The sequence below is a fragment of the Zeus faber genome, assembly GCF_960531495.2.
Source record: "Zeus faber genome assembly, chromosome: 1".
Taxonomy (NCBI): domain Eukaryota; kingdom Metazoa; phylum Chordata; class Actinopteri; order Zeiformes; family Zeidae; genus Zeus; species Zeus faber.
This window is the reverse complement of record NC_137193.1, coordinates 64,087,835-64,115,675: the sequence shown is the minus strand read 5'-3', so window position 1 is coordinate 64,115,675 and position 27,841 is coordinate 64,087,835. Positions and strand designations below refer to the sequence as shown.

The window sequence follows — 27,841 nt, the reverse complement described above, 5'->3', positions numbered from 1 at the left end:
TCGTCAATGTGTACGAGGCATAAAGCCAGTTTATTATTAAAAATTAAAAACACTGTAACAAGCGCCTGTTTTTGGAAAACGGTGTATATTTAAAACAAATTCAACACCGATGGATAGGCTTTTTTTTTTAAATGAAATGATTTCTATTTTGAAACACTTTGAAAATCTCCCCGTCCAAATGTTCCTATAGATACCCGGTTTCTCCCCGTACAGTATTTAGTGTAACACACTGTCCGCCGAGATTGGGGAAGGTGATGATGATTTTGTTAGATTTATGTAGATTTAAAGGTTTAATTGTCGTCAAACGAAATTCATGGCCGAGTCGTACCAAAGAAATACATGTAAGTTACTTGGGAAGCGAAAGCATTACGTAATTTCGCTGGAAGCCGATGTTAGCATGCTTAGCTGTGGTCAATGGTGCTAGCATGCTATGCTACGCTACTTGGCCACTGTTTGTGGAGGCAACTCACCTGGCTGCAGACTTTGTCTTAAATATTTTGCATTTATTATCTGACTAACTTGCATCATATTATTATTATTATTATTATTATTATTATAAATAATTATTTTTTAGTATTACTATTGATACGGATACACCTATAGTATATGTATATTATCATTCTCTCTCTCTATATATAGCCATTACATATATTATTATAACATACTATACATATAACATGTCACTTGCTACTAGTGCTATAACTATGTTATTACTTTTCTAACATACCGTCCTTTACTTTAACACAGTAAGCTGCATATGTGCTGCCCTGTGTTAACATTTGTTAATGGATGTCTACAAAATATAATATTTTATATTTCATTTCACCTATCTCCATGTATCCATCTCCTTTTGACTTGCACTGTTCTCTCATCTTTCTACTGCAGTAACTGAACCCCCCCCCCCCAATTATCTTGTCTTCTGTTATTAATTAGTTTATGTAGTACATTTTACCAGCGTAAATCCACATAATGGTAAAGCAAGAACGCTTCCGTTCTTTAAGTCAGCGGTTCAATTTTCTTCCTATAATAATGTCATTATACAAGCTGTGGACTTGACTTGCATGGACTGAGTTACATCCAATAATGTGCTGCCTCTTCCCCTTTAATCTCTTGCAGGGTAAATTACAGCAGTCGCAAAGGAGTACGGGATGGATAGAGACTTATTGAGGCAGTGTCTGACCTATCATGGAGAGACACTGTTTAATACCCTGAAATGTGAACAGACAGAAAACCCAGACTTCCAAGCGGTAGCCCAGGACTTGTCCAAGGCAACTTATGAAAGGTAAAGTTATGTTTTCAAGAGGCAACCATTTTGACATTCAAAGATCTATTATTATTAAGTATCTACCCAACTGCCAAAGCAATGTATATTGTGCAAGCCTTCAAGTAAATTATGTCATGCACCATTCTATACCACAATAAAACACAGTACACAGTAGGATAATTTTCAACTGAAAAATTTCAAATGATGTTCACGTCTACTGGAAATACTCAATTTGGTTGAGATGAGGGGCGGAGCCAGGGTAGAGCATGCAGGAGGCTGGACGTGATGCAATGACACATGCAGAGTTTTACAGCACACCCAAGATGGCGGACAAGGCTACCGACTTATCAGTAATTGTGACTTTTTTGGCGTTGATACTCCAGGTTTTCCGACGTATCCGCAATATAAACATATATATGATCTTCTTCTTCTTTGTCCTTGTATGTTATTGTGGTAAATGACCCTTTTCCACCCTGGCCGAATGGGCGCGTTGATGACATCTCCATCATGCACCAGTCGTAGAGACGTCAGCGACACACCCACTCGCTTGCTGCGAATTCTCCGGAAAATCACCTTTTCTGTTCACACATAACGCTCAATCGGACATTATGCAGACTTTGGACTAGGGTGCTGGCTGGGTAGTCTTTGGGGGTGCCTGCGGCTGCCTTCGGGCAAGGATTACATTCCAACGGGATACAAGAAACTGCTGTGTCCTCTGCCTGATGGAGACATGGCTGAACCCGCTGGTGCCAGACCACGCCATTCGTCCACCCGAGGCTTTCTCCGTGTTCCGCGCCGACAGACTGGGGGAGTCTAGGAAATCCAAGGGTGGAGGCGTCTGCATCATGACGAACAGCAGCTGGAGTAACCACAGTAACATCAAGACTCTCTTGTCATCTCTCTCTCCTGCTCGCTGAACTTGAAACAGCTGACCATCTCATGCTGCCCATTCTACCTCCCCTGGGAATTCAGCACGGTCATTATCACAGCAGTTTATATTCCACTGCAAGCGGACACCGACACAGCACGAGCAGTTCTATATGATGAGTTGTGCGGACTTCAAAACATACATCCCAACGGGGCTGTGGTGGTGGCTGGGGACTTTAACAGGGTGAACCTCAAAAATGTTCTGTCTAATTTCCACCAACACGTCACATATGCCACCAGGTGAGATAGAACTTTAGACCACTGCTACATACTGTACAAGAACGGATACAAGAACACCTCGCTCCCTGCTTTCGGGAGTCCGATCACACCGCCATCTTGTTACTTCCTGTTAACAGGCCGTGCATCGTTTTTCTTTTGTTTTTTATAACCTGTGCTGCCAGCATGCTGGGCATACAACACAGAGTATTTGTATGCCATTGCATTCAGGACAGAGTTTGTCTGCAAGTGGAGTTCAAGTTCTCAACCTGCAATGCAACTCTTTATTAATTCCTAAATCATCAAGATGCTGCAATAAGTCTGTCCTGGCAGGCCGCCAGGTATACAGGCCCTCCGCCACCCCCAGCACCCAGGGTGCCCGTCGCAGAGAAGCCGCGCCGCAGAAGCAAAAGGCCAACCGCCGCCCCACACACCCCAACCCACACCCACAACGGCAAGCAGTCCCCCCAGGGGCCCTGGAAGGCACCCGGAGGCGCTCTGCGCAGCTCTGCCAGGTCGCAGCACATCCCAAGCCACCAGGTGTAAGCCGTCAGGACTCCAGCCAGCCAGGCGGACAGCGTCGTTCCCACAGTGAAAGTTTATTTCAAAACCAGAAACCATGGGTCGTTAAATCCATCCGTGGCACTCTGAATGCTCGCACGTTCGCTTACATCAAAGGTCTTGTATCCATAAATATGGACAATTACAAAGTGGCGTCATACAAACCGCAGAGGGCGGTGAAGGATGCTAAATGGATATACAGAGACACAGTGCAGCTACAGATGGAGCAACGGAACACCAGACGCTTGTGACAGGACTATTACGAACTACAGGTACTCCTCACTTAACAACCTACCTGTTTAACGACCAATTGGACTTACAACCAGCTCTCAGACCTGTCTGTATTGTGCGCTGTGTACAATACCGCTGCGTGCCCATCCTCTCAGTGTCAAGCATACCATCGCGCATCACCGTTCTCAGTCTAAGTCTAGTTCCCGCAGTCGGTCAGTATTCACTAGCGTTCACAAACGCCACGCCCCCTTACCGTGAAATTACACCTTGCGTCTCGACCAATTCTCTTAACGACCTGGTCCTAGGAAGGGAACTTGGTTGTTAAGTGAGGAGTACCCATACAAGAGCAGCCCCTCACCAGCAACAAATGTGGATCCTGTACACAGATGGCTGTGTGGCCAGGTCCAGCTCCAATACCATCAAGTTTGCTGACGACACCGTCCTGGTGGGTGGTGTTCACTGACGACAACGAGATGGCCTACCGTGAGGACGTGGCTGATCTGTCACTCTGGTGCCAGGACAGCAACCTCCCCCTGAACGTCCGCAAAAAACTAAGGAGCTGATTGTGGACTTTAGGAGGGGATTACAAACCAGTGACACACGTGCCGTTGGTGATTAATGGGACTTCTGTCGACAGGGTGAGCAGCTTCAAGTACCTGGGGGTCCACATCACGGCGGACTTAACATGGACTATACACAGACACTCTGGGGAGAAAGATGAGGCAGTGTCTTTACGACCTCAGACAGCTGAAGAAATTCAGGGTCTCTGTGAGGATCCTCAAGTCCTTCTACCCTGGAGCAGAGGAGATCATCCTGATTTGGGAACTGTACTGTCAGGACAGGCGGGTCCTAAAGAGGGTGGTGCATTAAGCCGAACGTACCACTGGAACTGGCCTCCCCTCCCTGCATGACTTATACACCGTCTCAACGCCCCCACCCGTGTGGGGGCTTTGAGAATAATAAAGTCAGTTTAATGTCCGCTCCAACTGATTGTGACATTTTCGTTCAGACATAAAGCTCCTCTGGGTAATGTCTGGATCATTTCAGAGTAAGATTGTGTGATGTGAGCTCCTCCTCCTCACCCTCACATTGTGTAATGTGAGCACCCATCATGTAGCTATGTCCACAGCGACAATAAAACGATCGTGTAGTGTGAGTGGCACATCAATCATTTTATGATTTTGAAAATTGTTTAGTCTGAGCCCGGCATTACTGGTGTACAGACACTAACCACAAAGGATTCTGGTTATTTTTGTCATTGGGCCACATTAGGTATGTCTTTCATGCTATAATTGAGACGTGTTCTGCACCTAGGAATATTCGTTGATGGAACAGGCGCATTGGTTGTGTGCATCTAAAGCATACTAGCATATCATCGCAAAGTGCGCTTCTCCCCTTTTATGCACATGGGTTTAATGGACATTCTCACAAATAACAGGAGAATATATATTTTGCACCTTTTTGTTCAAAACAGCTGGTTTCACTCATCTATTCCAGTCATTCTGTTGCCATTGTTCGTAAAGGCTGCTGCCTGCGCTCTCTGGTTCAGGTGAAATAGAAACCCCATGGAAACTCTAAGATCTGTAATTCGAGTCAATAATCCCCATGTTAACATAACAAACAATACAGAGTAGTTCAAAACGACAGTAGATGGGATTTTAAAGAAAAAGGAAAACGGTACAAAGGAAACGTTCACCGTTTATGGTGTGCGGCAGCAATGCCACCGTGTTGGCGTTACGTCAGCTCTGTTATCTTAGTAAACTCAGGCGTGAGGGTTCAGCTCTGAAATTCCAACTTAATTGGCTGTTCCTTTACACTTTTCCAAGTAGGAGGGTTTTTCTTTTCCCCCAAAGTTCTAATCTCTCTTTCAGCACCGACAGTGGGTGCCTTTTCCTGTTGGTGTTGAGCGTCAGTACATCATTTCTAGTGATGCTGCTGCCTGCTGCTTAATCTCTCACTGGGCAAAAGATTAGGTCAATGTTCCAGAATTTTGCTTGAGACAAATCTAATGTTGTTGTATCTAATAGTCTGTAAAATGTGAATTCCAAAACTCCCCCCATTTTGTCATATGTAACTTATTTAAAAACTATTGATTCTGCAAGCTGTTAAGAATTGTTGACCTTTCGACATTACCAATCCTGAGTATGACTCAAAGTCTTTAGCATCATCGATGGGGGAAGTCTAAAAAGCAGATATGTCACCTTCATACCGGATACACTGGTGAATCCAGATCATTCTAAATAGATAGGCACTAGCCTGAAATTTCTAATTGGCATAATACCACGCCTCAACTCCATACAGGGAGGTTAGGCAAATTGAAAGCACTCAATTCAAGTACAGATTTGTGTGTGCACACGCACAATAAATAAGACATTAAGCTGTTTGTTTGTTTTGCTAAACACTTCATAAAATATTTAAAACCATAGAGAATTATTTTAATTGCTAATAAAAGTAAAATCATGCTTTGGGCCCAGATTACAGATGCACGAAACAAGCCACTAACAAGTGTGTTCCCTGTGCAGGAGGGATCCAGTCAAGGGCTGCCACCTAGTAGAGCAGTTCATTGCCAGGAAAGCTGACATCCTGTTCTGTCCTAAATGGAAGACCGCCACTCCCCAGGAGGAGGAGCAGGAGGAAGAGGAAGACGAGGCAGCAGGTGTGTGCTAAGCATAATACGACTGGGAGAAAAATGGAAAAAACAAGAAAGAAACACCTGGGTGACATATGAAAATCATGTTTGTAAATGATCATCTGTGTGATAGTTTACTTTGAACACTGTGTGTCCAGAGCCCTATGCCATCATGCCCCCATTGGAGCTATTCATGGAGGTGCCTTATGAGGAAAAGAGAGCTATGCTGTACAGAGACCTAGAGAGAGGAGATGCTGTGGTGGGTAGAATCAACAACATCAGAGAGTATGGCTTCTTCCTCACTCTGCTGTGCATGGCAGGGGGGCTGGAGAGGGACATCGAAGACCTGGAGTTATCGGTAGGTTAATCAGCTGAACAGCTGCCGTGTGCTAAGTATGACAGGACTCAAGACTAACTTTCCAGTATTATCACTGGTGCTCCCTACTGAAAATTTTAGGAGCACCAGCACATCATTTAGGAGCACCACTGAAATCGACATGCAATGCAACACAGTCATACGTTTTTCCATTTTAACTGTATTAAGCCTAGTTTTATAGTTTCCGCAGCCGTAGTGTCATTTAGTGCGTGCTTCATAAATGATGTCTGTGAAGGTGTGTTCTGGCTCAGGGCCAGGGAATGAGGAAGAGGAGGCAGGCGGAGACGAAACAGCGCCAGTTGGCGTGTTTATTGTTCAGTCTTTAAGTCAACGGTGGCTCGTGGACCAAAAAGGAAACTGGGGCTCGCAGGCCAATATACAAATAGTTAATGCGGATCCCCGCTTCCGTGATCTCCCGCTGTGCGTGTACGAAAGCTTTGCCTTTCGGGCTGACCCGCCCTGTCCTGTCCGACTCGCAGGCACGCCAATCTCTACTGCGGGGACACACACAATTATATCTTGCTGTTTTGGGATCAGGCGAATCAGTGGAGCCCTCCGCTGATTCGCCTGATCCACAGCAGCTGAGTGGACCTGGGATGGGTGCCTGCACCGCCTGTCTACAGGTGCTGCTTGGCCCCGCCCCCTTGGTCCACCACAGTCATTGCTGCGCTTGTGACAGCGGCGCAGGTTTTGGAACTCTGTGCCGTGCACTTCAGGTAATTCAAGATTGACGCGTTCACAAGGAAGGCTGTGTGTAGAGGTCCGCAGGTACAATCTGTACCATCCATCTATGTATGACCACAACAATAACCAGGTGGCGTTGAATTCATGGAAGGAGATAGCGGCATCTCTGTCCAAAGATTTCGACTATTTTAATACCTTGGTACTTTGTCCTAATGTTTACGCATGACAATTTGCACAAACTCATGACAAAACCCAGCACTGACTACAATACATATAAAACATACATTCAACACCTTCTATTTATATTTTACTGCTCTTCCTAGTTATTCAAATGCTTCCCTCAGAACTTCTTGGTAATGTTTACAGCAGTTCTTTCAGTTTCCCCTGGTGGTTTGTGCACGGCGCCCCATGTCTTTCGGGAGAATATAGCCATGGCATCTACATGGCAATGCACAAATATGCTTGTGCTCTCTGGCATTGGCTCGCGCCATTGGCCGTACAGCTCGCTTGTGGCAGCCATAACAGAGCCTTAACTGATAAATGCTTTGGTAAGAAATAACAATGTGGTGTTTTATTTTAATGGATAAAGTCACATTTTTGAAATAGTGCTTTAACAGAAAAAAACATGAAGGTAAATTAAAAAAAAAAAAAAAAAAAAAAAAAAAATGTAAACATAGACAAATAATAAACTAACAAATGTTAACATAAGCATGCCGCCCATCTCACCTATACCGGCAATGCGCGTGCCAGTGATGGGGTGCCTGCGATCGGCGCGCCACATCAGCGTGTTCATTTTAGATGTAGGTTATTTTATTTTATGTCTCCTTATGGAACGAAAAAAATCACTGTACGTATTGGGGATATATCTCCCTGACTCCTACTGATATACGATGACGATTTATAAAAATTAAAAAAACGGTCGGCATATTCATAAGTCGCATTGGTGCTCCTAGTTATACAATTTAGTAGCACTGTCACCAAATGTGGTTGCAAAATGCAACTAAATGGTCGCAGTCTGGAGCCCTCTATGACTTTGTTGTTTTAATTACAACTATGTTGTATTTAAATAAGTGGTCCACCGTAAAACAAATTCAATTTGAACAGATCTTAAAAGTAGTATATTGTTTATAGTGTGTAGGCTCCACTGTGACTGCACCATAAGTGGATGCATGCATGGTGTGCAGTACAGAAAGAAATTGTTCAGCGATTCAGCCACACCGAATATTAAGAAAGCAAAGTATAATAATTGCTGTTTCATGTTGAATTAATTTCAGCTTGAAAATATTAATTCCTACTAAACACCAGAAACATTTTCATGTTCTTAAGAGACTCATCAAGAGATCTCTTGTCTTAAGGGTCGTTAAGAATGTGTTCCTGTCCCCAATTTGAGATCAAACAGCCAAACTGTTGTGATCAGTCCCAGACAAGTTTAGGACTCTTGTGAGAATGTCATCTAAAGCGGAGAGGCTTGGTGGAAGAGAAGGCGCTGAAAGGCACCATAAGCAGAGTATGTGTACTGCATATGTTGTTCCATGCTTTTGTCGCCTCACTGATAAGCCTTCCTTCTTCCTTCCTGCCGTTCTATTAGGTTTCCTTCCCTCATTTGGTGTGACACTGGATTTGTGCTCCTTTAGCAGAACCCAGACAGAAACCTTCCTTAACCATGGTTTTGATTGTAATCTCCCCCACATAAATAAAAAACTGCGTCCAATAACCAACTGATTCCCCACCTGCGTTAGACCCAAGTATAGGTAACACTCAATTGACTCATGACCTGATCCTACTTAGTCTCATGCCTCTAGTCAGGAAACTCTAGACTGGTTTGATATTAGTCTTGTCTTAGTCTTGGCTCCTATGCTCCTGTGCTACAAGAGGTCCTGCCTAACCTGTCATTTTAATACAAAATACTTAAGTAAAACCTCCTTGTCAAATGGAGAATTCTTAAATGAGCTTCTTAAACTTTTTACGCTATAATCGATTAATATAATTTTTTTCCCTTCTCTTCGCATCTTCCCCAGGCTCTATGTCACATCAAAGAGATCCCAACAACTGGTAGCCACGACGACCCTCTGTCCTATTACCAGATTGGAGACTTCATCAGAGGTCAGTTCTGTTGTCCAGGGTGTTATTGACCATCAAAGCCTGATTTTATATTTCCGCATTAAAACTAGGGCGTATTACCTTACTATTTGTTTGTAAATATATCGAATAATTTATATCTTATATCTATAATCTTATCCTGTGCCTAAAATTACACTTATATATTTGTCTTTTGCTGTTCTGTATTTCTAGAAGTGCACGGAGCAGCAACGAGAAACACACAACATACCAATTTAAAATTTCTTATCTAGGTTTTTAATATTGCTCATTTAGATTCTGCTTTTATTGTTTTTTTTTGTTTTGTTCTTTTACAGTAATCAAGAATATAATAAAACAAATAATCCTGTCCAGCGCATGGTATTGCGTGATTCCGGTGTCAATCCTCGCATTTGTTTCTGTGGCAAACGTAGTTTGGACCCGACAGACTCGTCAGGGATTCCTCCTGGTTAAAGATCTTGTAATGTGTGACCCCCTGTCGCCGATCGGTCATATCGTGTGCAAACCACAAGACTGTAAGATTCACAATCACAAGACAGAAAGTTGTGTGTGTGAACAGTACAGCGATCTGACCACTTTGAAAGTCGTGTAGTGTGCCCGTGGCAAAACAAAGAAAAGTGAGCCCTAATAAAACACTGCCTGGTCTGTGTTGCCTCATAGCCAGTGTGAAGGACATTGACCGCTACCAGGAGAAAATCACCGTGTCTCTTCAGCAGTCTTCGCTCTACTCAGGCCTCACACACATCAAACTGGGAGTCATCGCCAGGGAGGAGCTGCCAATTCACTACAGGTATCGCAGTCAGCTTTAGAATATTCTGAAAATTCTTGGTCAAAATATGCAGGTAAGAAATGCCAGCTGTAACTACAAAAAAAGAAAGAAAAAATACATTATATATATATATTATTTATTTATATTATTGTAATTTAATTAAGGAAAACAATCAATATAAAACAATTCCGTACCTTTATTGACTATTAAACTACAGCCCTAGGATTGGACCAGATGGTAAGACATGTGGTCCTCCCCTCCCTCTCCTCTCACTCACTCAACATCCTCTGATACGCAGCGGTACTTTATTATCCACCGACGTGGCATTGCTGAGATTAAATGGGAAGTGGGGGAGTAATAAGCACAAAAATGTGACCATAATGTTACCATATAACGTGTCGGTAAGAGATGCACCAATCAATCGTTCAGTCGCTTTTTAGCTTGATTGACCATGACTGGTGACCGTCCGATCAGATATATTTTCAGATTCTGTGCCGGTGAAATGTACGTGGCTGATGCTGTGCTCTTGTACCGTACTTGTAAAAATTCTTCCATACACAAACCCGATAGGAACTTAATGTGATGTAATTGCGTAGTTGATGCTCAAAAAAGAGAGCAAAAGAAAGTATATGTCGGCTGTTTGGAGGTACTTCAAGCTAAACGAATATTTGATAAATATTTTATTGTCTGGCAATATTCCAAAATTGTGCAGACTGCGTATTTGTCGCTGTCATTGCGGAGCGTCTGCTCTGGTTTTTCATAGTGCATGAGCTCCGATTGTGATTAAAAAGTTGGACTCTCTTTTTTGAGACTGTTCTCAATGAGTTACTCAGTAAAACGAGTCATTCCATTTGATTCAATTGGTTTAATGCACAGTGATTTCCAGTGAACGAGAGTGAGAAGAGTCATTTATTATTATTTTCTTTTTGCAATGATTGCAATTTATTTGGAATGCAAGTACCATATAAAATATAATAGTTATATTTGCACTTTTGCTGTCCCATATTTGCAGTCCCATTTTATTGGAACTCAGTGACTCTTCCATGTTTTATTTTATTGGAACTCAGGGACAGTTTCATGTTCAATTATTGTTCCATAGTGAAGAATGAACAATAATAAACACACAGTGTCAAAATTAGCAATCTCATTATTGTGGTAACTGAAAATTTCAGTGGTAGTCCGTATGTGCAGCTGTCCTGTCATGTGAGTGTGATCAGATCACCCAATATATTTGTCATTGACATACAGCCAATGTACCCAATGAGACCAAATTATAAGATCGGTAGGTCAGACTTTAAAAAAATCGGAAATCATAATTGGCCAAAAAAAATAGCAATCAGTACATCTCGAGTTGGTAAACATGTTGGGTAACTTTACAAAATAATGCATTTCTAGGGGTATATCCTAATGAGATGAAATTGTATACTGTATATAGTTAGCCGTAGTAGTAGTACAGTGGTACCTCGACTTATTACTGTAATTTCTATAAGAACAGTCGTATGTTAACAGTCGTATGTCGAAGCAACTTTTCCCATATAAATTATGAAATCATGAAGGGTGAAAATAAACAAAATACACATCACAAACACAGTAAATATGAAAAAATATTGATTACCCACGAACTACGTGCACACACAATGTAGGTTGCCCGCTGACTGACTGCTGACTGGCCGCCGACGCGCCAACTGCAAATTTCCACGTCGTATCTTGGAGCAGTCGGTCGCAAGTCGATACAAATTTTCTCGACTATCGCTACTCGTATCTTGGATTAGTCGTAAGTAGATGCAGTCGTAAGTCTAGGTACCACTGTAGCTCGCAGACGATCTGATTAGCCTCGTTAGGAGATGGCTTCGGTGTGAATAACTGATGGAGTAATTTACAGTAGCTGCAGTAACTCAAATGCCATGGAGATTCATGTGTTACGCTATTGTGGTACTCAAAATATTTTTCCAATATTGGCAGGTCTTGCAGCAACGCTACCCCTGGGGTGGCGCAGTGTTTAGACTTTACACTGTGCAGAAAAACACAAACTTGAAATATCTTAAACTTTGACACAGTTAATGCTGAACTTTCAAAGCACTTCCAATCAGAAGACAGAGTTGTCAAGCAGATAGACTCAATGGTCCACAATTACAAATCACAATAAAACGACTTACATTTTTTTGCCATTGCTTATGCTCTTGTTGCAGAATTTGGCTGATTTTGTCAACTCTACACACAACCCGAATAAGACACTTAGAGATAAACATCTTACTTCTATGTCAAAATGAAACTCTGCAATCAAAACCGAACAATACTTTTTCAAAATGGCAGTTTTGCAACAAAGTTATACACACACATGCACCGTTTGAATTACTTTTTCAAAGCAGCAATAACGCACTTAATTTTCTCATACAGGCTTCTGTGAAATATTGTTCCAGTATAGTACATCTACTCAATTTCAATCAAAAAATAGAAAGGTCCTGGGGAAAAAATATATAGAGAGAACATAACAAAAAACACAAAGAAAAGTAGAATTACAGTACAGTAATCAATACAATATGTTAAAATATGTTATATACTGTAAACTCACAGAAGCAAAATAATTACAATAAAATAACAGTACAATGGTAAAACAAAAGCTAGTATTTTAAGGGGTGTGGTAGATGGTTTATGACATGGTCCACCAAAGTAGCCCTAATGTCGTCGGAAATGTCTCAGTATTTTACCTGGTCCCCTTGGTCCTTGTTCTCCTCCTCCCCTCTCCCTTCCTCTCGTCTCACTGCGGCCATGTTTGCAATGTTCTAACAGAAGAGGTGAGCTTACCTGAGGCCTATTTGTAGTGCTATGGCTCAGACTTGATTGGTGTTCATTTAGTGTGTAAGTGTTTTCATGTGGGTGTGTGGGTGTTGCCAATTTCAGGTTTGTTTTGCATTTTGAATATAAGTTTTTTCCAAATAATTGGAAGAGATTTCATTTTTGAATTATGTGTCTATTGCAAGAAACGGTGTGTCATGTTTTGCAAACAAAGTGCGAAGCAGAAAATGTGTTTGTACTTTTGATGCCTTTGTTTAAGACATGGTTACAAAAGTTAAAGTTTGGATGTTTTTGTCGAAGCATTCACTTTTATTGTGCAAGCGATCTGCAAAAACTGTAAAAGAATCATGTACAGTGGTACTTTGACTTACGAGTTTAATTCGTTCTGTGACAGAGTTCATAATTCAATCTGCTCGTATAGAAAATCAATTAATTAAATTAATTGAAATGCTATTAATCCGTTCCAGCTCCCAAAAAACCACCCCAATATTTTTTGTTTCATATTTTTAAATAAGAAAAATGTATTTATAAATCACAAATATTGTATAAAAACATAATAAAACATAATAAAAGAGAATGTAAAGAAATAAACTGGTTTTATAAAGTGTATTTACCTTGGAGATCAGACAACTTGGACTAATGGAAGATGCTGGCGGAGGTGGAGGGTGGAGGAGATGGTTGGAGGAGTTTGTTTCAATGTTTTTTTTGGTCGCTTTTGTTTGTTGCTCCACTTTATTGCTGAACTTGATTTCTACAATTTATTTATTTATTTTCACTTCACTTTCGCTTAACTTAAAAAAAACAACTTAATCTTCATTGATGTTTGCCACTTAAAAAAAAAAATTGGCAAAATAACTGCACAAAAAGCACAAACGCAAGTACAAAACACAAAAGAGATGCTTTCACGGTCAGGTAACCACGTGAACTGAAGGAGTGAGACGCGGGATCTTGGCCGCATTCGCTCGCCACGCCAACTAGCAGCGGCACCTGAAGCTTGCTCCTCGTAAATCACATTTTTGCTCGCAAATCAATACAAAAAATCAAAGGAACGACGGCTTGCAACTTGGAAAACTTGTATGTTAGTGCACTCGTAACTCAAGGTACCACTGTATAATGTTGTGTTATTTGTCACAACAAGGACAATATTCCCCTGTAACCTATATTTCTGTGTTGAACACTGCATTTGAAAGACGTCCAGGTGTTTAAGATGAAACACGTCAATCAATTTTTTAAATTCCACAGCCGGGGATAGAAATTTGCAGAAACTTTCTGATTCGATATCGCAATGATATAAGGCCTGCTTCACTTAATATTGCATACAGCATAGTAACGTCAGATAGGTTCTACATCACCTCACTGCTTTCTGTTGTTCTCAGCCGCAGCCTGCACGCAGCTAACACAAGTGAGATGTATGAGCGTCTCCTGCAGGGTTGCCACGGCTACCATAACCCTTTAGTGGTGGAGTACCTGCTGGGAAAAGTCGGGGTGAGCGACGTCCGGCCTCCGTCGCTGATGAGAGGACTCCAGAGGTAGTCGAATAAGACACACAGTTCTCTGCTGTTGCTATGGGAGTAGATATGAACTTCATAGACTGTTCAAGCTGTTATGATCAATGGCTCTACTTTCTTGGTGACAATTAACCACATAACTGATTATTGTTATTAAAATATTTTCTGTGTAAAAGTACTCAAGTGTTCTTTTGAAAGTCATCTTATGAACGTATGAAATCACTAGTCATCCCCAAAATTTGTTCAAATCATTTTGAGATATTTGGATTTTGTTAATATCTCTTAAGATATACTGTACCTGAGAAACATATTAACCTACAGTATATGGCATAAGATACTTTCCACATGATGATGAGATAGATATGTTTCTGTTCCTCTCTGCACCTCTTCCTCCACAGCAAGCATTTCCAGGAAGAGGACTTTGCTGCGGTTATCAGAAAGAAACAATCATCCTCCTGGGCCCTGAAGTGGTAATTCCTCATCTGTAATCTATCTAAAGTTTAAACACCACCAACCCATTTTAATCGCCCTAACAATGGCCAAGAAAATAATATTACTCAATTGGAAAAACAGAGATAATCTCACCACATCCCAATGGTAACATCTATCAATAGAATACATCTCAATGGAAAAACTATTGGCAATATCCAATAACAAGGTTCATTTATTTAATGAAATATGGGCTACTTTTATCACCGACATAACACAATCCATTAATACTTGAGTCTTCCTAAGTTGAGGATATGTCGTGGTGTTCTTTTCGTGCATGGGGGGTCCCTTTGGTCTCACCGCGGCTCTACGGTTCGGTGGGTGCCCGACGGCTGTAGGGATGTCTGTGGTGCTTAGTCCTGTCGTTGTGGGGGGGTCCCGGGACCCCACGGGGGTCTTAGGGGGACTGGGTGGTGATGCCCGCCCTTGTCCCTGGGTTGAGCTGGCCTGTCTCCGTGGGGGGGGTGCTCCTGGGGGGTGCCTGCGTCTGTGTGTTGGTTTGAGGTGTGGCTGCGGGGTTGGGGGCACGGGCTGGGGGTTTGGGTCTTGGTCCCGGGGGTTCGGGTCCCCCCCCCCAGTGGTGGTGGGGATGTGGCAGAGCTGCGATCTTGCCCCTCACGCTCCTTCCCCGATGTGCTTCTTGTCCGTCCCAAAACTTTAATCCCACTCATATTAGCCTAGAACACATACACTCGCACACAAATCCTACTCCGAACAACGTCCACCAGATCAGGGTCAACAGGGCAGGAGGGGTGCAAGTGATTTGGGCTCTACTTGCTTAGAGGACTCGCACCCCCACATCCCGCAATTTTAACTGCAGTTGCCAACAGCACACATTGAGCACTGTGGTTTTCCGGGGTGGTGGGTCACTGGTGGGTTGGTGTGGGGGCGTGCTTGGCCAGGTAGGTCCCCTGCCGGCTGGGCTCAGGTCCTGGCGACTTGCGCCTGGTGGTTTCTGGTACGCTGTGACCTGACGGGGCTGCGGATAGCGCTGCCGGGTGCCTTCTGGGGCCCCTGGGGGGCCGCTTGCTGTTGTGGGTTGGGGTGCAGGTTGCGGCTGTCGACCTTTGTTCCCGCAGCACGGCCTCTCTGTAGCGGGTGCCGGGGGTGCTGGAGGGCTGTTGGAGAAATTCTCCTGCGTGGTTGGTGAGGTTAATCTGCCCGCTACAGGAAAACAAAACTGAGAGCATTAAAGATATTTATTCTGCAGAATAAAGAGAAAGATGCTTCAAAGCAGTGTTCTGATTAGTCTACACCTATTACTGACGAAGAGGGCTTTATACCAAAGAGAGGTTGTGTGCCATTGGTCAGGTGTCATTTACAACACTGTGACCCTCAACAATCTCCCCGGATGTTACCTTCAAACAGTGATTTACCAGTGAAACTCCAGTCACAGATGCAATCCTACTATGCCATAAAACAAACACACCAGGCTCTTTTAAGCCCCTCTTGGGGCTATCCTTATCTCCACACAAGGTTAAGTGAGGATGGAATGTGGTCTGATTTTCTAATACTACAATTGACATTTTTTAGAAAGAACAGTCTCTTCATATAAATTCTGAGAGACTCATTAAATCTCAGAGACAGAGTTTTAAAACTACGTAACACACAAAAAGCTATTGTCCTATATAAAACATGTAAAACATCATTCAAATAGTTGATCATGTAAATTTTTCTCTGACACTCCCTCATTTTGTTCCTTCTGGAACAACACCTCAAGGAAAATGTAATAATGCTAACATTTCATATACTGTAATTGAGGCAAAGAGATCAGAAAATGACATAAATTGAATACAATACAATTATAGTGCAGAGATATACTTAAGAATTCTATCTTGTTGGAATTTACTGGGAAAACACATCTAATACTGAATGTAACTATATAAACTCATAACCAAATATCCCAGACAGAATTTTAGGATACCTCCACCTGAAATTGGCCAAACCCCTCTTCTCACATTTGACTAGAGAAGAGTAAAAGACCATTAAGGATTATTTACATGAATACGTGACAACGTACAAAGAAAAAAAACCAGGCCGTACAGAGGAAGAAATCCTGTGTGAAGCCATTCTACCATTCTAACTAGGAAACAAAGAAATCATGAATCACATTATGAAATAAACAAAATAAACATGTAAAGATTCCACAAATACATAATGCTATTTAGATTAAGCAATGGTTATCACTCAATAATGACAACAACAAAATTCATTGTGAAAACATAATGACAAACACATCCTATAAGTAAGGATAAATATAATTAGACAAATATCTTAACATTTCAACATCTTAATGTCTCAACATTTCCGCCATCATCATAAGGTGGAGAAACTGTCCCGCCATCATATTAGTAATCATTTTATGAAGGATAGGTATTATACATGCTAGACAGAAACATAGCATTAAACACATTATCACTACAGGTATCAATATTTTTATGAGTGTAGAAATCTATGGCCCCAGTGCATACTTCTAATAGGTATCTTTATCAATATAATTATATATTAGTTTAGTCATATTAGCATAGATTGGAAAATTTGTAGCCCATGCTAAACATCTAGATTCTTCTCATGACGTTGATAAAGGTGAGAGAAGGAATGGTGCTTGCACTGAGTGAGCCATTTTAGTACATATGTAACATGAATGATCCGTACCATACTCTCCTTTAACTGAATGATTCAAAAACCTCCACCACATATTTTGTTGAAATTAATGTCCAGTGGAGTCAACATTTGTAAACAACACAAATAGGAAGATCAAAATGGGGGGGTTATGACATCAAAACATTAAACGGATGTTTTGTCTCATCAATCAGCTACACAACACCCTATCACACTTGCCTGTACATATTCATGCAGTCAAATAAAACAAGAGGCAGTTTACAACAGATAGAAACACAAACACAACCGGTTTACAAAGATAGACAACACTGTTTTCAACAAAATACAGGTGACAAACAGGCAACCCAAACAAAACCCCTCCTTTTTGTTCTACTCATGAGTTTAAATCATCGTAGTTTAATTTTTCAAGAACTTCAGTAGCAAGATTTGGACGGGGCGAAACCACAATGGCTATTCCTGTCAAGCAATCATGTAAATCTCCATTTGAGGGAAGAAGAGAAGTTGGAGTAAGAAAAGTGAAAATTGCTGATGTTGATGATGGAGAGGTGTTGCCTAGGGGAGAAATTAGCCGATTAGCTCTGTAGCAAGATAAAGGCTACAGCATGTAATCAACCCACTAACCACGGTACCAAGTTTCTGAGCATAGTATGCAACAAGACGTAATTCATCTCTATAAGATTGCAACAACATAGCTAAAATAAAACCATCTCCCTCATCCACAGTTAAGGTAATCCAACGAACCCAACATGGAGCAGGTGCAAAATCTTTTTTGAAATACTACAAAGCGTTCTCCTGTCTAATTGCTGGACGAGCATTGCCTCATTCCCCGATCGAAAACAACAATAACCACAACAGCCAAGAAAGGCCATGCCAGGGTGTGACCTGAGGAGAAAAAAATCAATGTCATGACTCAAATAATGTTCTTTTGTGCCGGCTGGAGTTATAAGGGAAACTGTGATCATCTTGTTCTAAGTATTTTAGGAAGTCCTGTATATCCACGACACAAGCAGATCAGTTAACCATCAATATTCAAATTAGTGTGCTGCCATTAATAAAATCAAAATCAGTCAAAATAAATTTCCCTAATGTGGCAGAAGAAACATTACCAGAGGCTCCACATAACTTCAACAATAAGTTAAGCAACTAGAGACCTTAAGGAAAAATGTGATTCACATACTAAAACATTATTAAATTTTGCATACAATACTATATTCCTTTTTTTATATCATTCCCACTTATACCCTTAAAGGTACAATTAATAACTGCAAACAATTTGCCTGAGATCTCAACAGTCATCAATCTAATAGAAGTCTAACTGACATTAATAACATTTGATCAACTATCCATTATTTCAGGGTCAATTTCCGTTACCCAACTCCTAAAAATCACATATATTATGTGCTAAGCTTTGAACTGCTAGTTTTGGCCAGGGAGTATTCAACTATAAGTCACATCATTTTGCAGTCTGATTAGAGGAAAAAATTGAGGTTATTTGGCATTTCCAATCAAGTTAAGACCTTTTTTATAAAAAAATATATATATAATTACAATAACATAGCCAGCATTCAAATTGAGACCATTTAAAACCTAGAAGGGCTATTATTAACATATTTGCTAATCAATGAAGCAATCACTTCCGTCCATAATCTGTGCCTAATTCTGTTTCTACTTAATTATTTAATTTACTAACTATTCAAGCCTTTTTTTTACATTTTGGAATTATTTAATTTAAATTTGCCAGTAATCTTACTAGAATGTAGTTTTTCTTCAGGGAACATTAAATAATTTGTGTACTATCAGGATAGACAGATTGATAAAACAATGGCTGAGAACATACAGAAACAGCCGTCCATGGTAATCACACAGATATCATTTTCCAGCAGGACTTCAGGTGGTCAGTCATTCCACAGCTCTCAGTTGGAGTAGAAAATTCAGATTGCAGTCATTCAGTTTTATGTTTTGTCTGATGCAGTGACGTCACCGAATGCAGGTCCAAAGGGAACAGTTGATTAGGCTCCACAACTGTGCACAACACCTTTTTCAGTTGTGAGTTCGCTGTACTTAGAGGCCAAACACATCATGTTCGTTGGTGGAGGGGAGGAGCAGCAGTAGTCAACGCTTGCATTTCCTTTCACATAACAGAACTTTGTTCGTTGTTCAGAAAATGTCCCAAGTTATTCAGCCTGATGTTGGCCAAACTGGATCTCTGTATACAAGGTCTTCACAGACCTTCTCGGAAATTTAGGAGTAGGCATGTCTCTCAGCAGGATATCAGGAAAATAGGAATGTCCTTTGGGCCTGTGTAAAGCCCTGGGGTGATGAATGTATTTGTTCTCAGACATTATCAGAAGATGAATAAAGAGGTCTACCACTGTGAAAGGCGGCCATAAATATAATTACTCCAGGGTTCTCTGACAACAGTGTCCCTGAGTGATAACACGGTAATCATTAACTCAGCTTCTGAACATTGCTTCAACGACTAGGTAAATTTATATGTTTGTTTGTTTGTTTCTATATGTTTGTCTGCATTTCATCTCAAAATAATTCCAAATGAACCTATTAAATAATCTAATTTGAATCAGTTAAATATAAATAGCAATAATATCAATAATTTACAAGGGCCTTTGAATGCTGGACATGTTATGGCCTTAATTGTGGAGCAATATCTCTTCGGTCAGTACTGTTGTCAATCCTCAAAGTCTTGTCAAAAGTGCAGCCAGTGGATTCCTGCTTAAAATTGCGGAAATAAAACACTGAATAGACGGGCTGGTTAATCCATAAATACACAATTACAACAATCGATCCACAAGACATTTTCAAATTAAAACTTTAAATTTTTTAAATACCAAAATTAAAAGCCATTGAAATGGCCAACGTATTTCACATTTATTTTAATGTTTCAATTTTTGTAAGCGAACATACACTATCCATTACCTATCTAGTGTCCAAAACAAAACAATTATTCCTCTTTGTTAAACTACTTGCTAAGTTTTATACTGTATATCAACAGCTACCTTTTTCAATGTTAAATCGAGATTACTATGCCAATTCGTTACTGCGTAACACTGCAGACTACCCCTCTGTGGGATAGAGGAGGATTATCTTATCTCAATAAGCAGATCACTTTGATCACTTATAAACCAAAATCGAATGCATTTCTGCTGCTACTGTACATAATATCTGCTCTCCGCGATGACTTAAAAATATATTTGTAAGCAATGTTTCCCAATTTATATTGATCAATTTGGTTTTATCAATTTACAATGGTTATCGATAAAATCTATAAACAAAGCACAAACTACAGTTCTAAAACAAGAACTCACTATACTCCTCACCTAACCAAGTCACATTAATGAACCAACAGACACTTTTTCCAGCAACTTAAACTCTGCTACAACTCACCACACCACTATGATCAACATCACAATAATTTCTCTAAACATAATCAAACAGTTCAAAACATTCAATATCTATTCATACTACTTCAGCATAGACTACTGTTGTTAACTGGCTCTTAAATTTAATTTGATTTGAATTTAGTCTGCTAAACACCGCTAGTAAACCATAATCACATAGTGCACCACTTGACCTTTAGTTAAATCATTCAGTCCTGCAGCTTCCTCTGCTGAACCAATATTTTACTAAAATTACTTTTACAACTCTCTTTGCTCCAAGTTTCATCCAAAACAAAGAATCCCAAATGCATCATCTGCTAACTTTCCCACTTTCATTTTCTTTCACATCAACTTCCATCATCCTTTCAGTCTGTCAACTAACATTTAGCCGATTAGCTCTGTAGCAAGATAAAGGCTACAGCATGTAATCAACCCACTAACCACGGTACCAAGTTTCTGAGCATAGTATGCTTTGTATCGATAAACTGCACGACCTGCAGTTTTCTCTCACCTTGTCATAATTTTTTCAAATTTATTTAAAGCCATACAGTATCCTTTCCAGCAATCCTACCAGATATTTAGATTATATCGCTACTTTTGCACCAAGGGCTCATGTGTGAAACTAGTATGACATGTTATGTACAACACACATATCACACTTATCTCGTGTTCATTGGCACACATACTATGCTAATTTCACATTTATACATTTGCTTGTTTCATCAAGATTTTTATCAGCCGGGGGGGGGGGCTGAGTTTAACAAAGCTTCTTCAACTATCCTAGACCGATACAATCTTTAAGCTTACTCAGAGCGATCTCCTTCGATCTTCCCTGATCGACATAATAGCTATTTCCTTTGATCTTTCCTGATCGGTACAATATCTAAGCTTACTCAAAGCTTTTCCTACTCGCTACAATATTTCCTTAAGTCCTCACCTTAATTTGTTCAGGAACTCTGCCTCTGCTGGATCTGCCTGTCATGTCCAGATGACTCCTTCTTGGATATTTTACGGCCAGTCTCATCAGCGTCGCCAGATTGTTGGAGAAATTCTCCTGGGTGGTCGGTGAGGTTAATCTGCCTGCTACAGGAAAAGAAAACTGAGAGTATTAAAGATATTTATTCTGCAGGATAAAGAGAAAGATACAGTCGTGCTTCGAAGCAGTGTTCTGATCAGTCTACCCCTATAACTGACAAAGAGGGCTTTATACCAAAGAGAGGTTGTGTGCCATTGGTCAGGTCATTTACTGTACAACACTGTGACCCTCAACCATCTCCCTGGATGTTACCTTCAAACAGTGATTTAACAGTCAAACTCTGGTCACAGACGTTATCCTACTATGCCATAAAACAAACACACGACACTCTTCTAAGCCCCCCTTGGGGTTATCCTTATCTCCACACAAGGTTAAGTGAGGATTATATGTCTTCATTTAAACTCTGAGAGACTCATTAAAACCCAGAGACAATGAGTTTTAAAACTATGTTGCATACAAAAAGCTATAGTCCTATATAAAACATGTAGTTGATCATGTACATTATTCTCTGACAGGGCCCATAAATCTGGCAGCCTGCTGGCGTCGGCCGGGGGGACTAACATTGGGGTGCCCTGTCCTGAGTACACTTGACTATGTGGATGGGTGCTCGGGGCAGAAATAATATGCCACTTTTTGCGATGTAGATTTGAATTATTATGAGCGAGAGAGAAAATGTGGCGGGTCGCCACAAACAAAACAATGTATGACGACTACAAACCTTGACTTTTCAATCCCCGCTCCTGTCCTCATCCCTGTCAGTGTGCGTTCCGGGGTGGACCACTTTAAGCACGGCCGGCATGTGGAAGCCATGAACGAGTACAACAAAGCCTTGGAGATCGACACCAACAACGTAGAGGCCCTGGTGGCACGTGGAGCGCTGTGAGGCCATTTTTATTTACTAGTTCATACAGACTCGAGTCATCTTAATTTTTGTCCCTTAAGCACAAACCGTGTATTGCAACATCAGTTATAAGCAGGTGGCTTTCTTGGTAAAATTTTACAACCTCCACTTCCTTTATAATTTACTTACTTCTGCATACTAGTTACCAATGTCAGGTACAGTATTTTGTTTTTCAATATTTCTATATTTATACAGGTTTATGTAGTCCTTTGTCAATGTTTTTTTTATCTCTGACTCCCAGGTATGCTAACAAGGGAAGCATCATGAAGGCCATAGCAGACTTTGAACTGAGCCTGGAGAGCTGCCAAAACCACCGTAATGCTAAGAAGTACCTCTGCCAGACACTGGTGGAGCGGGGTAAACAGTATGTGCAAGGCTCTTTCTGTGTTATAACATTTACCAAAGGGATGAACTTTTTCCATACATCAATAACTATTTTGGCCCCCAAAGGGTGAGACGAGAACCCTTCTGGTTCATAGTGTGTGTGTGTGTGTGTGTGTGTGTGTGTGTGTGTGTGTGTGTGTGTGTGTGTGTGTGTGTGTGTGTGTGTGTGTGTGTGTGTGTGTGTGTGTGTGTGTGTGTGTGCGTGTCTGCGTGTCTGTAGGCTTGAGGAGCAAGAGAAGCTAGTCACAGCGGAGGGTTTGTACAGAAGAGCTTTGTCGCTCGACGATTCGAATACAGAGGCCCAGGAATCTCTGCGCAAGATTACAGCCACAATCCAGGTGAGTTGGCATTAACATACAAACATGCATACAGACACAAAGGATTACAGCATGCAAGCACATACTGAATGCACACACACACGGGTTTGTAATACTGATGAAATGTTTTCGGTGTACGTGTGTCTCTTTGACCCCTCCCCTCCCCTCTCTCCGGGATTCTGCAATTTGACCTGCCAACCTTCCGCTGCCACCTCACAAACTCTGTGCGCTGCGGCGGGGGGACATTTCCACAAATGGACAATAACACCCAAACGACGCCTCGTTTAATTCCGTCTTGTCGCCTACGGGAACGACTTCTGCATCCGTGGCTTGGTGCCCACTGTGTGTGTCCTGTGCCTACCTCCACGGCGGCTTCCTGAACGGTAAACGGGTTACTTGCCATGCTGTCTGGTCATCTTTCTCTGCCGGCTTTTTCTCTCTCTTCTTTCATTTCTTTGACTTGTCTTCATCTTTATCTGTATGCCTTTCAAAAAAACATTACAATGGATGGATGGATAACCAAATGAATGAATGAACTGAATAAATACATGGACCGATGGCTGAATGTTGTTTCTTGGGCCTCTTCTCATTGCGTTACGGGTAATGCCGCATGTCCACTTGTGTAATTTCTAAAAACACAAACAATCTACCTGGGTGGGTACGGGGCTGTGAATGCTGGCTCCCCCTGGCTGCATTAAAGAAATCTATCCGCCTGCGAGAGGAGGCGCTGACAAAGGAGCAGGAGAAGGAAAAGTCCAGTGAGACCAGTGCTGAGAAATTGCGTAAGATCTTAAAAGAGGAGATGAGGTGAGTTGTTGTTAGTGACCCACTTGTGACTGTTCCAAGGTAGGAACGGTAAAAACAAACCAAAACTACGCAATATGAATAACTACAGTCATTTATTCCACATTCATTGTTTACTGGTGTTACTTAGAATATTTTACTTCAGTGTTTTCCCTCCATGATGGTACAGCCACTGTGTCGTCTCTCTCCTTCCAGGATGAAACGTAAACGGAAGAGATCAAGCTCCGCTTCACCATCCTCCTCCTCCCAGCACTCCTCCTCCTCGTGCAGGAAGTCCAAAAAGGGTAAGAAGAAGCATAGGCGTTCAGAGAGGGGGGGCAGGCGCCGCCGCAAGGCCTCTCCAAAGCGGAAGAGAAGGAAGAGGAGAAGGAGCAGTAGTGAGGAAGATGAGGGCAGGAGAGCTTGGCAGAGTGAGGAGGAGGAGGAGGAGTGGTACCCAGCACCCCCCAACACCTCGGCCACCTTCTTGGGCCGGCAGGGGGAGAGGGACGAGGAGGAGGGAGGGTCCAACGGGAGGATCTGCCAGCTGTACTCCCTTTCTGCAGCCTCTGAGGAGGCGGGCTCAGACAGCTCCTCGCACTGCGAGGGCCGAAAGAGGAGGAGTAAGAGGAGGGGGAGCTGTGGGGGGAGCACTGACGGGGATGAGGAGAGGGGGAAGATGGATGGGAGTAGGAAGGAGGATGAAGGGGGCACCAATGGGAGAGTGAAGAGGCACACCGGGGACGAGGAGGAAAGGAAGAAGAAGCCGTTGACCTCTGCTGAGCCTGAGTGCTCCCGGATATCGGCCACTCCGTTGGAGTATTCACAGAAACCAGAGATCCGCCACAGGGAAATTGAGCCGGAGCAGAGCTCGTCCAGGAGGGCATCATCACTGGATGACAGGAGAGGGTGTGCTAAGGGAGGGGGCAACCTGAGAGTGACAGCCACCGGGGCCCGTAATGGACCAAGCGGGGCACCCAAGAAGGACCTTCCTTCCAATCTGCAGGACATCTTCAACCAGATCGCCCAATTTCAGATGGAGAAAGGGGTCGGGTCAAGAAAATAAAATGCGTAACTGCAATATGATCTCAATATGGCAAAACCCAGAACATTTCTACTATAACGATTGTGATTGCTTCATTCAGAATGAAATGGAAAGGGAAATTAAGTTAAAATGTCACAGATTAGACAGCCAATGATCCGCTTACTGCCATGGACTACATTTTTTTTTTTTTTTTTTTTTTCCTTAAACCTGGTTATGAGTCCTGATGTAACTTTTAGCGTTGGAGATGATCGCTGAATCTTTATCACCTGAAAATGTCCATGATCGTCACTGAAAGATCCAAGGCCTCAACTGCTAGTGATTGAGAGTTGCTAATGATGTGAATGTTTTTGTTTTTTTCTACGATCACTGAAGTAGAGGTAGAGAGAGAGAGAAAATAAAAGTGATGTTTCTCAGCCTTTTTACTTTTAAACCCCTTTGATCATTATGTGCAAAGAACTTCTACGCATCAACACATTTAAATGGGAATGGGCATGCCTCATCCAGGGGAGACCAAGAGGTTAAAATAAGTGTCCAGACTTTACAAGATAATTCGGGGAAACACATGAGACTTCAGGTCAAATATACTGCAACGGTAAATTTTACCTTCAGTGTTAATACAGCTATGAGGACATTTCCACATGCGGTGGCTGCCATTTGAGTCGATTGTAAACGAATCAACAGTATTGATGACACCTCCTCGCTATAGGATGTATGATCAAATCTGTTTGGCAGAGCCCCCTCACCCCCACAGTGACGACGCAACTTGGATCCAAGTTTATGGATTGATGTGAAACCTCACAGATGAGCACCAAATATATATTTGTCCTCTGGCCTTCTGTAATCTGGAGCTGGCACTGCCCTTGAAGTCCCATAGATTGCCAGGGGCTGAAATTAATGACATTAATTGTGGGTCGTTCATTTAGGTGTTTTGTGTACCAGCATGTACGACTCCTGTATATTGACCTTTATGTTAGTACACAGGAATTAAATTAAACAGACCCACAATTGTCACTTAATCAGTTGTTTAATAGAGGGTCCAGTAGTTGGCGACCACAAAGCTATCCCTTGTGAACCTTTCTATTTTAAGTCAGGGAGTTTTGTGTTCTTCTAAACCACTAACTATTTGCTGTTAACGCCTTCACCCAAACCAAATGAATACATATGTGGGATAAATAAATAAACAAAATACCCAAACACCCACCAGCATTAATAGGACGCTTCTATATCTGAAAGTCTTTTAGTAGCTCGCCCTCCTCTGGCGGTTTGCTCTAACTGCAGGCTTGGGCGCCGTCTCCGCCTCCGTATCCACGTTTTGTATCGGCTGACGACACTACGGATCTACGGATGGTCAAAAAACATTAAACGTCCTTAATGAAGGCCGTGGTAATTGCAGTGTACCACGTTGCAGGTGGTGACTAGATACCTGTTCCCACCTCAGGGTCACGGCTGAAACGCAGTCATTTTTAACGTGGCTCTTCTTCACGCTTTCATGCAAACGACGCTTGTCAGAATCAATCGCGCGTTTACACCAATTTTTTTTCTGGGGCAGTCGTCAAGCTGCTCGGTGCGTTAGCTAGCTGAAACCAGCCGTTATGTCTGCGGTGTTTTTGAGATGTGCAAACCCTCAGGGTCTGGTATTGTTTACACAGTAAGTAGGTAACGTCTTCTGTGCCCGCTCTCTGCTTATTGGGACTAGTTCTGTTTCTGCCTTTCCGAGTGGCTAGTTGTTGAAGTTTGCACGATGGCTAAATCAATTAGCTTGCTTTTCTCGTAATCTAGCACTTATTGCTGTTATGGTGGTTTGCTGCACGGTATCCCGAATCGCTGCCCCCCCCCAAGCTTTCAAGTGAATGTCAATGCATGAATGTACTTTTGAAATGGCCAGCTATTAGGGCATATCCGTACTGTGCAAGGTTACTTCAAGGTATGTAGGGCAAGCCGTTTTGACATCTAATCCATAGGACGAACTAGTCACTTTTTAAAAGTTATTAGTACTTATATTTTAGTTCCAATTATATTTAGATAATTACAACAATTATCAGTAACCATTTTAGTTTTACTAGTCAAAATGTATTAGGTGCTACGTGCTAGTACGCATTTATTAGATACACAGACTATTCAAATCGTTACTTGTAACTATTGCAATGTTACTAGTAGCAATTTGGAAAATGTTCATTGAATGAATTGTTACATTTAGCAGACGCTTTTATCCAAAGCCACTTACAATTGTTCAAACACCGACGGACGCAGCCATCAGGAGCAATTAGGGGTTAAGTGTCTTGCTCAAGGACACTACAGCATGCTAGCAGGAGGAGCCTGGGATCGAACCAGCAACCTTTACATTACCTTGCATTTAGCAGACGCTTTTATCCAAAGCGACTTACAATTATTCAAACAGCGACGGACGCAGCCATCAGGAGCAATGAGGGGTTAAGTGTCTTGCTCAAGGACACTACAGCATGCTAGCAGGAGGAGCCTGGGATCCAACCAGCAACCTTTACATTACTAGACCACCAGCTCTACCTCCTGAGCCTCCTGACTAGTGTATTTTGTTTTTGTCACTAGCATATACTAGCATTTCTTGTTTTACCTGCTACAATGCATTTTTGTTTAACCCAGCGTGAGAAATGACTAGTCAAAAGAGCTTGTTGATAGTTCCATTCAAAATTTTACCAGTAAAAATTAAAATGTTACGAGTAACAACAGGAAAGGGCACTAGTCCCTAATGAATAAGTTGTAGTGTTTTATTTTTAGAAACTAGTTAAATTTAAATAGATACAAGTAACAATCTGAGTAGATACTAATATACTC

General features: G+C 41.8%; 2 protein-coding genes across 2 annotated transcripts in view; both read left to right on the top strand.

Moving 5' to 3' along the window:
* Positions 1-211: 211 nt before the first annotated feature.
* ttc14 (tetratricopeptide repeat domain 14) lies at positions 212-25,580 on the top strand. Its single transcript, XM_080000840.1, has 13 exons — positions 212-341; positions 1,117-1,282; positions 5,722-5,855; positions 5,987-6,186; positions 8,907-8,991; positions 9,646-9,775; positions 13,927-14,079; positions 14,457-14,528; positions 22,360-22,479; positions 22,743-22,865; positions 23,106-23,223; positions 23,903-24,009; positions 24,202-25,580. Exons 2-13 carry the CDS (start codon positions 1,149-1,151, stop codon positions 25,049-25,051), a joined length of 2,226 nt encoding a protein of 741 aa, XP_079856966.1. The 5' UTR covers positions 212-341; positions 1,117-1,148; the 3' UTR covers positions 25,052-25,580.
* Positions 25,581-26,377: 797 nt separating this feature from the next.
* mccc1 (methylcrotonyl-CoA carboxylase subunit) overlaps positions 26,378-27,841 on the top strand; it is a 34,410-nt gene continuing 32,946 nt past the window's right edge. The window contains exon 1 of the mRNA XM_080010163.1: positions 26,378-26,678. Coding sequence (XP_079866289.1) covers positions 26,623-26,678 — 56 coding nt within the window. The 5' untranslated portion in view covers positions 26,378-26,622. The remainder of the gene's footprint in view (positions 26,679-27,841) is intronic.

Bases quoted from the DNA above. Each gene is read 5' to 3' on its own strand.
- ttc14 (XM_080000840.1), top strand. From the start codon at position 1,149: ATGGATAGAGACTTATTGAGGCAGTGTCTGACCTATCATGGAGAGACA. The intron at 1,283-5,721 runs GTAAAGTTATGT...TTCCCTGTGCAG, and splicing joins TCCAAGGCAACTTATGAAAG to GAGGGATCCAGTCAAGGGCT. The intron at 14,080-14,456 runs GTAGTCGAATAA...CTTCCTCCACAG, and splicing joins CTGATGAGAGGACTCCAGAG to CAAGCATTTCCAGGAAGAGG.